The sequence below is a fragment of the Garra rufa genome, chromosome 18 (assembly GCF_049309525.1).
Source record: "Garra rufa chromosome 18, GarRuf1.0, whole genome shotgun sequence".
NCBI classification, from domain to species: Eukaryota; Metazoa; Chordata; class Actinopteri; order Cypriniformes; family Cyprinidae; genus Garra; species Garra rufa.
Genome location: NC_133378.1, coordinates 19,342,505 through 19,354,932, shown reverse-complemented (window position 1 = coordinate 19,354,932; position 12,428 = coordinate 19,342,505). Strand labels below are relative to the sequence as shown.

Sequence of the window (12,428 nt, the reverse complement as noted above, 5' to 3'; positions counted from 1 at the left end):
AATAAAGGTTAGAGCTCCCTCACTAATTTAAGAAGCACCCTCAGTGATTTGATTCTGGAGCCTCAGCTATTTAATTGTTTGTATTAGTGCAAAATGTGAATTATATTATCTCTCAGCACTATTCTGCTAAATATGACTCTTAAGGCATAAAGATATTAAAATGTTACTTATAAACATTAACATCATGTTTCTGAGCTGTCTTGAGACTGTTTATTGTGAAAACTACTATACAAATAAATTTGACTTGACCTATATAAGCTACAAAGGTTATTGACCATAAAAAGCAGGTACATCACTAGGGTATTTATTTTTAGAGTCATATAAGATCTATTAAGGTTGTATACCTATATAGAACACATTCACAGAACAGAAATGCTGATGATACATCAGTTGTGAATAGTTTAAATATAGCTCTGTACTGAAAATAGCTGGAGTCATGTATTCTACATTATACATTATAAAAGTGCACGTACTCATTGTGTAAAATACAATATCTCACCTTTGGTGAGTCACCTTTTTTGTATAAAAGCATAGTTACTATTTCATTTAAGGTTGATTCATTTACCGTTTAAATAACATGACTAAGGCCTGGATTTGTACATTTTTATTTTCTGCTTTTTAATTTTTACTTCCTTTCTTTTTTATGTGTGACCCTGGACCACAAAACCAGTCATAAGTGTCAATTTTTTAATAAAATTGAGATTTATACATCATCTGAAAGCTGAATAAATAAGCTTCAAATGGCCGGGAAACAACTATATGAAAATCTGGAATCTGAGGGTGCAGAAAAAAATCTAAATATTGAGAAAATCGCCTTTAAGGTTGTCCAAATGAAGTTCTTATCAAAGCATATTACTAAGCAAAAATTAAGTTTTGATATATTTATGGTAGGATAAAAATATCTTGATGAAACATGAGCTTAACTTAATATCCTATTGATTTTTTGCATTAAGGGGAGACACTGCAGGCGAAAACACTGTTTTTTCATGCACCTATCAAGTTTGAGATTTTAGGCTTTTTGGTTTTTCATAGTGTTTTTTCAGACTAGTGAAAAGAAAGCATCCAAAAAACACTGTTAAGTGTTTCTTTTATAGCACTTTATTTATTAGTGTCAATAGATTTCAATTACAATGCATATTTTTAAAGGCTGTTCTCTCAAAATTATTTTTTTCTTCTACACTGAGCCATAAATCTCCACTTCAGTAACACTTACACACACCAAACTTTACATTTTTATTCCTGTCTATATCCTGAAGGTTTTTTCATGAGGGATTTGTTCATATATAATTAGCTTGATTTGACAATGACAATAAAGATCTATCTATCTATCTATCTATCTATCTATCTATCTATCTATCTATCTATCTATCTATCTATCTATCTATCTATCTATCTATCTATCTATCTATCTATCATCTTAATACATTTTATTCCCCAAAAAATGGTGTTTCCTGTCTGTTCTAAGTTTTTTTCTGAATTATGGCATGACGAAATGTTACCCAAAATACCCTCTGTAAAAACTTTTGACTCTAATGTCAAAAAAATTATAATTAAACAAGAATTTTGAAACCGACTTGATCCAGTGTTTAGAAATGTTTGCAAATTACCACATATTTCATTAAATAATGCCTAATTTCCATATTTAAATCTAACATTTTAGAAAACTTATAATACAAAAAATGTTTGCAATTATCAATGTAATCAATCAACTGGGTAAGTAAGGTGATAACTATTAGTTAATTGTTTTACCCTATTTACCTGCAGTGATCACCTTAAAGAAAAATCGGTAATTTTGAGCTATGCAATGTTTTTTTTTTTTTTTTTTTTTTTGGCTATTGCTACAAATATACGGTTTTGTGGTCCAGGGTCACATATTTGTACTGCAGTCTGTTGCTGTTTTATCTACAGTGGATTTATTTATGGTGTATTTTGACGCTGCAGAGGAGTGAAGTTAAGGAAGATTTTGAAGTTCATTGATGTTAATGCGCGTTCGCGAGTATTGAGCTCTCGCTGAACTGCTGCTTCTCAAACAGTCAAGTGAAATGTGTCGAGCTTCTCTTCTTTGTTCGCGTTAATTAATCAGTAAGCTACATTCATTATATTCTATTACGACTACAGCATGACAGAAAACCTCATTAATTTTACTTGGTGCATCTGAGCTTTCATTTCAAAGCGGTAGAAATCACACGCGTCTTCCTTCACTCTCGTGAATCCGTGCTTATATCAGCTGCCTCTGGATCTGATTGTTACTGGCTGATACAACTGTCCCATAGCAAAGCTCCATTTTCACACTTTTTAAGTTTGCTATGGCATGCATGACAACATCAACATCTATTCAAGAAAAAAAATTAATGATTTAAGCTAATTTAATTCTTATAAAATCTCGCCTGGATTAGCCTGTAGATGTGTTAATGTTCGGATTTTAATTGCTGGTTAATTTATTCAATATGTCTACCAATTAAATTTTGATTTTGGATTTGTATGCGTTATGCATAATAGCCAAAAAAGTTATTAAAAATGAATTAAAATGTTTCAACCTTTTGTTGAAAATTTAACAGCTTGAAATATGATTCATTTAGAGTTTAACTGGGATAACAATGAGGTCACTTTTATCTCAAATGAACGTTGCGTTTATTCACACCCCTAAGTTGTCAGTAATAAATGTTATTTTCATAGCAAATGAAACTGACCAATTTACCACAGGAACACACCTACACATCACATCCACAGCAAATGACTGACAGACATCCTTTGTTGGCATAGAGATTGCAATTGCGAGCAGGACTGCAATTTCTTTTGAGGTTTGGCGAGGGGGGAGAGCGTGACAATGAGGAAATGAAATTGCAATCGGAGCCACTGCTATTGCTGTTTCAAAACGGCTAGGCCATTCCTGCATAAATGTTGAAAATGAAATGTCAAATGGACTTTGCTTTTCCATTTGAAATTTGGCAGACGTTGCAAATTACGTGTGCACAAACATAAAATGCAATTGCAAGTACAATGTTACCCAGAATATGATACTGTAGTTCCCTCTGGGAAACTGAAATTAGGATTCACATCCCACACACACACACACACACACACTCACACGAATGTTCATTATATCTGCACTGCAGCAGCACCACCCCGCCTTACACATAAATCTGTTTGAAATTGAGTTTATTGATTGAATGTGCTTTTGCTATTTTCTTCTCCACACAACCAGAATACAAGCACGCATAAACTCAAACGTTGAGATGCGCAATCTACGCTGTAGTTATAACTATAAAAGCACACACTGACATCAGTGATTGTGCTATAAATGTCTTGACCTTTGGCATATTATAGTACGCAGTTATGACAGGACAAAAAGTCAGGTTTGATAACAAACAATTTTTACTGAAATGGAAAAGTCTTTTTTCACAACAAAAGGTCCTTAATGCACAGCAACTCTTTTTAATATCCCACAGGCTTGATTGCTCTCTGTTCAGCCCTGCAAGGTAGGAGAGACTGCAGTCCACCATCAGTGTTCTCCAATTCCCTATAGGCCTGAAATGTAATTATTTTCAATTACAAAACCTGCCTGCAGCTTTCTACCGGGTGCGTTTTGTACACAAAGAACCCACACAAAAAGCCTGTCAGCCACACTGTAACTCTATTAAACCAACTCTTTTCTTAGATTAATATAAAGCTAACTATTATACACCAAATGTTTGATAACATAATGTTTAATTTAGCTGGAAATGTACTATTCTTTTTCTAAAAGGTGTTCTCTGAGAAAGCATTTGGCTGCAAGAATACAGCATTTCTGGGGTACTACATCATGCTGATAGTGAAGGAGAATTATTATGTAAATATTGAACAATTAATCAAGGATAAGTGCAGTGTGTACGATCCTGTTGCACTTTTTGGGTGGTGAAAGTGAGTAGACAGAACATAATGTTTTAAAAAAGTCTGCAATAAAGGCAACCAGCATCTGATAATGACAACCCGATCTCATGACAAAACGTACCTGTGGGAACTTTTTCAAAAGATGTGAAATGCCCATTGCCATGTACGTTTTTTTTTTCACGGGATTTGTACCCAAGGATTCCGCATCCTAAATCCAATTACAGGCCAACTGAGTTACATCTGGAAGTGAAACATATGGAGCTGTAATCGATTACAAAACTGTGTACGAAAACAATTACAAGTGCTCACTGTTTTACTGCCTCTAGTGTTCATTTCTGTTGGAAACTGAAGGAATATGTATTTATTTGTATGTATTTCGCGTCTTGCAAAAAAGTTCCTACAGGTATGTTTTCATCATCAGATCAGGTTGGATAATGAGTCATAATAGGTAATAGGTAAACACTTTATGCTAACTTTCATTTCCTTTTTCATTAAATTGCATTATAATTTAAAATAGTTAGGAGATAGGTGTGAAAGTTATTATAAATTGTTAATAACAGCTACTTAATTTATCTAGTTTAGATCTAGCTTTTTGTACATAACTAAAAACAAAATATTTGCTGATAACAGTACATTTACACGGGGCGTCGGCGTTGACACTTGACGGAGAGCGTGTCTGAAGCTTGGTGCTGACTGTCAAATTGATTACAGCCAATCACATCTAGCTTGGACCACGACACAAACACGATTGGTTAGAATCTGCACTGGTATATTTGCATAAGGTGATCTGATTGGCTGATGCCTGCGTTGGCACTTGAAAAGTTAAAACGTTTTCAACTTCTGCTGCAAGCAACGCTAATGACATGACTAGGGCTGCCCCCTGATAGACTACTAACCGTTAGTCGATGAAAAGAGGCTTGTTCCACTTAAATTATATTAGTCGCTTAGTCACAGGAAAAAAAATCGTCAACGGCTGGTCTATGTGGTAATATGGTACATCTGGTAGGACATCCAAATGCTCACCTATCATTCATCGACCTCAAATATGGCTTTTCATCTGAAATATGTAAGTAGTAGCAACTTTACATGGTCGCTAAATCTAATGTTAACCTAGAAAAATGTGTGCTAAAGACTCGCATTAACAACAAAACGTTGAGCTTTTGTAAAAACAATGAAAGCAAACAGGATGCGCTTTCTACCGTCTCTGTCTCTGTGAACTTGAGTGTGTCACTTTGAAACTCTGTGTATACATAAAAAATATATCTATAGAGAGGGGAATGTCTACTTTCAAATGAACCCACTAAAATAGAAAACAAATATTTTTAGATTATTTAATCCATATGATTACATATGAATGGTGAAATAAAAATAAAAAACACTAGTTTATCAAAAAATTATTAAAAGATTAATGCAGTTTCCTTGCTGTTTTTCGTTGACACATTCATAATTATTATATCTACCGGTGCACTGTGGCAAGCTTTTTTGTGTGCTCTTGAGTGCTTATTAGGCTATGTAGGCAATTAAAGGCTCAATATTATGATTTATATGGTTTATTGATGAATGTGTGACTAATAGTTGACTAATGCTTAAAATGAATGACTGCTAGTCAAAAAGAAAAATCTTTAGTCAAAGGCAGCCCTAGACGTGATGCAATAGACCCACAATTCAGTACGGCAACACTTGACGTCACCCCATTCAAAGCAAATGAGAGGCGTTGGTGCCGATGCCCTGTGGGAATGGACCGTAACAGTATTTTGTTTACTTTGGGGTAAATGTACAGTTTTATAGATAGATATATATCAGGCACAATCCCCATTTTGCATCTGAGGTGTTTGGTTTGATATCAGTTTGCATTTAGGACCAAAGTATCCTATAGTTAGCCTTCAAGTAAATCAGAGTCTCCAAGTTTTTTGGCAGAAGTCGGCATTGCTCTGGTCTGAGCGTCTTGCTAACCAGATTAAATATCTGGTCCACGGATGTGGTTGTTGCTGGCACAGTAAAAACTTTTTTGGCTACTTGTGAGAGCAGAGGGAAATCGATGGACTTGCGTTTCCAGTACTGTAGTGGATCCTCATCTGTGGGTTCTTCGTGCAGATATGTGGACAGCTCCTGCTCCACAGTCTTGGCCTGGGCGGTCGGCCTCTGTTTAATGAAAGAGAACAGCTTACAGCGTTTGGATGGTGAAGGCTGGGACTCTGAATGATGTTCTAGTGGACTCAAAGGCCGAGCATGCTTTCCAACCTCTTCCAGCAGGACCTGTTTGTGCCAGTCACTGTCACTGCTCCAGGAGAGCTTGAACTGTGGGTCCAGGGTGGTGGCTGTTACATAAAGAGGGTCCTCAAGAATGCCTGCCAGCCTGCGGTCCAGAGCTTGAGACAGTCCCATCACCATCCCAGAGCACTGGTGAGTTACAACCTCAGCCAGATGCTTGCGCAGACCTAGCACACAGGGCAGGGCTAGGCTGATGGAGACGTGCTTGTCTCCTTGGACCATGTCTGAGGCCTCCTCAAAAGGCTCCAACACCTCAACCAGCTCCCGCAGCTCTGCTTTTTCTAGGTTCCCAAGTACTAGATCATTTCTATCCACAATGTCTTCAAGAAAATCCATTGATTCTACCATTTGCCGCAGTATTTTTAATTGAGCGTTCCACTTTTGTGTCGATGAGGGTCTTTGCCAATTTGTTGAGGTGCTGGAGCCAAACACTTGGACAAGTTTTTCAGGAGCCACTGTAGCAACTATGTAGTTAAACAAGCGGGCTGCTTTGTTTAGAGGAGCTGATATTTGAGGGGAAGCGGAGACTCCTTCCTTCACGCACTGAGCTAGTAATCGAGCGAAGCAGTCTATCCTACTTCGACCAAGACACTGATCTAAAGACTTGTGGTTTTCGTTGCTACTATTAGCTTCTTTGGCTTCTCCTGCACTAGGGTCTTCATCGCTACCATCTTCCTCATCCTCTTCAGCATTTCCAATGAGACTGAACCCAGGAAGACGAAAAGCACATCTATTTTCACAGGTTGATAAGTCTGCGACGACTCTGAAAACTTTCCCAGACATTCCATGGGATTCAGAGATCTCATCAAACTCGCTGAGCATTTGCTGAGTGTTGCTGTGGTCTGCAAGAGGTAAGCATGCCAAAAGAGCCGATCTGATGTGCCAATCTGCATTTATGAAATGGCAAGTCACTCCGAGAAACCCACCACCCACAGTGCTGCTACTCCACCGGTCAAGGGTCACACTGCAGGACTCTGCTCCTTTTAATGCCTGTTTGGCAGCTAGTTGCACTTGGGAGACATAGGCTGGAAGGAGCTGCTGTTGTATATAATGGCATGGTACTGGGATGTAACGGGGCTCCAGGAGCTGAAGAAGCTCACGGAATCCCTCGTATTCCACTATCTGTGCCGGCTGGAGGTCTCGAATGATCATCTTGGCGATGGCTTCGGAGATCAGGGATTGGCGTGGGTCACTGTAATCAAACTTGTTCATCCCAGCACCGCTTTGAGAGATCACTCGACCACTTGGAGGACCCGTACATGTCTGCATTGCCTCCCTTTTCACATCTTTCTTTCTCACAAACTCATCATACATGGCCTGATGTTTGCGCTGTGAAAGTGAAATATACACAGGTGAAATACATATAGAACACAATGTACATAATCAAGTAAACGCATATGTGACCCAGCAGGACCACAAATCCAGTCTTAAGTAGCACGGGTATATTTGTAGCAATAACCAAAAAATACAGTGTATGGGTCAAAATGATTGTTTTTTCTTTTATGCCAAAAATCATTAGGATATTAAGATCACAATCCATGAAGATAATCTCCTACCATAAATATATCAAAACTTAATTTTTAATTAGTAATATACATTGCTAAGAACTTCATTTGGACAACTTTAAAGGTGATTTTTCTCAATATTTTAATTTTTTGCACCCTCTGATTCCAGATTTTCAAATAGTTGTATCTCTGCTTAATATTGTCCTGTTTTAAGCTTATTTATTCCTCTTTCAGATGATGTATAAATCTTAAATTTCTAAATATTTACCCTTATGACTGGTTTTGTGGTCCAGGGTCACATATCTGAACACACACAAAGAACATAATAGTAAAGGTTCTCACACTTTCTGACTATTGAGTTTCTATTATATTTCCATTAATTTACAGAAATTACACTAACACAGCTAAGATGTATTTTTGTTTTAATTTCATAACTATTGACCAGGAAATTGCAATTTTAAGTAATCTTTTAAATTTCAATGACCCTGAGTAGTGGCCATGCATGATAACCTCTCACATTTGTCATGTTATTAGATACAAAACACTGGTAGCCAACATAAAAAATTAACCCTTACCTTCAAATGTGTAACAAAGTTAGAAGTAACTGTCCGTTTAGCCTGAATCCTAGTGCCACAAGCTTTGCAGTTTGATTCAATTTTGCCATTTTCTCCCTCACAGACGATATTGAAGTAATCCAGAATGGAGACCCTAGATTTTGACGCCATCAGTGATCTTCAAATCTTCCACGATATGAGCAACAATACAGTAAGAATAACACACTTAAAAACGGGAACAATGTGATACCCTTTTTTGTTTTTATCAAATATTAGTCTTTTGGGATTCAGTGTTAATAGCTTCGTTTCGGCATAGAGATAACAGGATAGTAATCTGACCGAGATAGCGTGTTCACCTGGTCTGACACTGATTGCATCGTCCTGTCATTGTGAAAACATCTTCTCAGTTACACGTCGCAGTAAAAACGTGAAAACAGACGTCCGTCAAATGTGCGTGAGCGCGCAAACGATATTATTCCCGGTGTCAGATCCGACCGTAAACATCGCTATCCGCTAGCAGCTCCTTTCCGATGAACACCAGGAAGTAGACGGCGAAAGGGGAATATAATTATTTATTTATTAACCATTCCGCCTCGGTTTGAATGGTTTGATTTTATTCGTGAACAAGCTCTTAGAACTTGATACAAGGCTAATGAAGTAATCACAACAAAAAAAGGGATGTGTGTGTGTTTATTATTTTGTACGTTAATGTTATGCAGTAATTAAATGTAATCTTAGCTCAAACAGACGAGAAGAGACGAGGACGCGCCTGATACTCACAGCTCGTGCACGTTTACCACTTGTATTATGTTTTTAGAGGTTTCAGCAGGATTTTTAGACGTCAGAAAAAAGTTAGGTAGATACTAAGTAGACAAGAATTACAGTTAACATGATTATTTATGTATTGGATGGATTGGAGAAACCATCTTATCTTCTTCCAGGTAAGCGTATGTAACTTGGCATTGTTTAATCTAACTGAAACCTAATGAACTTGCCATCTTTCACAATTCTATTGTTTAGTTAAATATATGGAAAAGAACATGCATCTAAATGACCTGATAGATATGATTCAGCCACATAGGAACGGCTAGAACAATGCCTTTTTATAGCCGTTTTATTTATTGACATATATTACTATACATCTAAATTGATAAAATTGACACTGTTATTGAATTTTAAATAAACTAACACTAAATGGACTTGATCTGAACAATCACACTGTTGTCTTTTAGAGCAGCTTTATGAAACAATCTGAACTGTCTCCTTAGTTAAGTTACCATAATTGAGTCTGCTAAAAAAGCACTATACAAATAAAGGTTATAACTTGATTTTGTGAAATATCTAATAACTAATCTAATAATGATTGCATGGGGTATTTACATTGAAAGGACGGTAACACTATAAGGTGTCATTTGTTACCATCAATGTATTAACTAACATGAACAAACAATGAATAATGCATTTATTACAGTATTCATTCATCTTTGTTAATGTTAGTTAATAAAAATACAGCTGTTCATGTTAGTTCACAGTGCATTAACTAATATTAACAACCACAAACTTAGATTTAATAATGCATTAGTAAATGTTTAAATTAATATTAACTAAGATTAATAAATGCTGAAGAAGTACTGTTTATTCTTAGTTCATATTAACCAAAGTAGTTAACTACTGTTAACTAATGAACCTTACTGTAAAGTGTTACTAATAGGACGACATTATATTCACATAGAACAGGTTCTTAAAAACTGTTGTAATGAAAACTAGTCAAATTCCTCACAGAAATGATAATATGGTTAAACAAAGTCATTTTTATTAGAAAAACAACAAGTGATTGTGTTTTCAGTGAATTCTTGACATGTCAAACATTTGATATTAATCAACACAGTGAAACTGAGCTATGAATTCTGGGTCCATTTGGTTCATACAAAATTTCAAGAAATAAAGATCAGGAATGAAAGTGAAGGTCACAGTTCTTCTTTCTTTATTTCTGGTTGAGTCTTTTCTTGCTTCTCCTTCATCTGTACCTGCATCTCTTTTCTTGTAGCAAGTATTGCACTTTGTAGAGATGCAATTTCTGCTGAGAGAGTGATGACTGGGGAAAAGAAAATGTGTTTTAACAAAATTGTTACTGTTAAAAAAATTAAAGAAACAGTATTTAAAAAAAAGAGTAATAGATAAATCATGCTGAATTAATACTTAAAATATAGGCCACACAGCAAATGTGGAGCAAAGCACATTAGTATACTACAGAGGGATACAATTAAAACCAATCTGAAGTAACATGGGTATATTAGTAGCAATAGCCACAAAAAAAAAAAACATTGTAAGAATCAAAATTATTGATTTTTATTTTTGATTTTATTGTCAATTTCCTACCATAAATACATTAAAACTTAATTTTTGATTAGTTATATGCATTGCTAAGAACTTCATTTGGACAACTTTTAAGGCGATTTTCTCAATATTTAGATTTTTTTGCAACCTCAGATTCCAGATTTTCAAATAGATGTATCTTGCACAAATATTGTCATATAACAAAACTTACATCACTGGACAACTTATTTATTCAGTTCTCAGATGCTGTATAAATCTCAGCTTCAAAAATGTACCCTTTTGACTGGTTTTGTGTTGTCCAGGGTGAAAAATAATGATAACAAAACAATATTTATAAAAGACAAAAGAGCTCACCTTCTTTAAAAGCAGACTGAGCTTGTTTCAGATTTTGTGGTACAAGGATTCCAAACCACTTCAAAGGATCCCTGTGCTCTGGTGTGGATGATTCTGCCTTTGTTTTTACTTCAGGATCTGTCTCCTGTTCTTCCTCTTTAACCCCCTTTTGTTTTGTATTTATTCGCCTTCTAAGACCTGAAACGTTCAATAATGTTGTCATGAATGGAAAAATAATACAATTACAGCTTTAGGTCCCTATTACAAGCAGCACTGTAGAAAGACTCTCAGCAAATCAAAACATAACACAGTAAGTCAAACTCACCTGTCTCTTTCGCTCCAATATCTTCTATTGTGTCATTTTTCAGTTCTTCTGTTTTATTCTCTTTTCTTTCACAGTTGAACTCAGCTGATCCACTTTCCAACACACTGTTATAAAGGCAAGCACATGGATGTATGTAAATGACTAAGTGTTATGCACAATTGTAAAAATTGTAAATTGTAGCCTATGTGATAATACGGACCTGGTTTCAACATAAACAAGCGGCTCCATCTCACTAGCGTACTGCAAAGCGGAGACTTGCTTATTTCCCATTGAATAACGTGCTTTGGCTATTGAAAACCATCCCTGTGTTAAAAGATTTATTGGAATTATATTCAGAATACTACCGAAAATATTTCGTGTACAATACGTAATTATGAACAAGCTGAATTTCATTTCAAATATTAATGAGTGCTAAACAGAATCAAGTGTAATTTAACGTTTCACCTCCTCTATAAGGGAATTAAGTTTATGTCGTTTCTCCTCCAGAGCCTCGAGCTGGTCCATGAAAACCAGCAACTGCTCGTCCAAACGAAGCGGCAGATCAACGCCCATTTTGTCGATTTTTGTAGCTACACAAAATTGAACAGTTAAACAGTAGAAAATAAACGACTTAATGAAGAATGAAAAGAGATGTATTCCTGTAGGACGCCATCAGAGTGATTTCGAGAACCTTTACCGGTCATGTGACAAGAAGTCACATGACATCAGCTAGCTGTTACTCTGTTACTGAGAGATTACGTAGTTTAGTATGAATTCTGTATCCTTTATATTTCACAGGACTTATGTTACATGCTTATTTAAGCACATATATAACGCTCAAAAATAATTTTGACGTTTAAAAAAACAATTTTAAACATGAAGTTGAAGTGTTGTGTAATAAATAGTATCTCGCTAGCATATGCTGCATTTGTGACTATTTAAAGTATGGAGTCCAATTCGAAAAAACAAAAACACGTTTGTCGTTCATAAATAATTCGTATTTTTTAGAAAATTCACTGCAAAGAAAACCAAAAAGCTTACTTCCCATACCGGGAGTCGAACCCGGGCCGCCTGGGTGAAAACCAGGAATCCTAACCGCTAGACCATATGGGAGATATACACTACATCGACAGCAGACCGTTTTAAGCTATCATGTACACATCAACTTGTATATAAAATAATGTAAACTTAACATAGTGTGTGTCATTCGTGTTAGTTCTTTCAATATAGTATCATGCACCGCCAAAGTCAATG

At 35.9% G+C, this 12,428-nt stretch overlaps 2 protein-coding genes and 1 non-coding gene across 3 annotated transcripts; all 3 read right to left on the bottom strand.

Moving 5' to 3' along the window:
* Positions 1-3,142: 3,142 nt before the first annotated feature.
* Positions 3,143-8,724, bottom strand: LOC141290970 (zinc finger BED domain-containing protein 4). The gene is made up of 2 exons (XM_073823119.1): positions 8,222-8,724; positions 3,143-7,470 (listed from the first exon to the last, which is right to left on the bottom strand). Exons 1-2 carry the CDS (start codon positions 8,369-8,371, stop codon positions 5,725-5,727), a joined length of 1,896 nt encoding a protein of 631 aa, XP_073679220.1. The 5' UTR covers positions 8,372-8,724; the 3' UTR covers positions 3,143-5,724.
* Positions 8,725-9,991: 1,267 nt separating this feature from the next.
* vma22 (vacuolar ATPase assembly factor VMA22) lies at positions 9,992-11,868 on the bottom strand. Its single transcript, XM_073823327.1, has 5 exons — positions 11,640-11,868; positions 11,395-11,498; positions 11,196-11,299; positions 10,892-11,068; positions 9,992-10,295 (listed from the first exon to the last, which is right to left on the bottom strand). Exons 1-5 carry the CDS (start codon positions 11,745-11,747, stop codon positions 10,168-10,170), a joined length of 621 nt encoding a protein of 206 aa, XP_073679428.1. The 5' UTR covers positions 11,748-11,868; the 3' UTR covers positions 9,992-10,167.
* A 347-nt stretch (positions 11,869-12,215) lies between these two features.
* On the bottom strand, positions 12,216-12,287 carry trnae-uuc (transfer RNA glutamic acid (anticodon UUC)). The gene has a single exon. It is a non-coding gene; the product is annotated as a tRNA-Glu (tRNA).
* Positions 12,288-12,428: the final 141 nt, after the last annotated feature.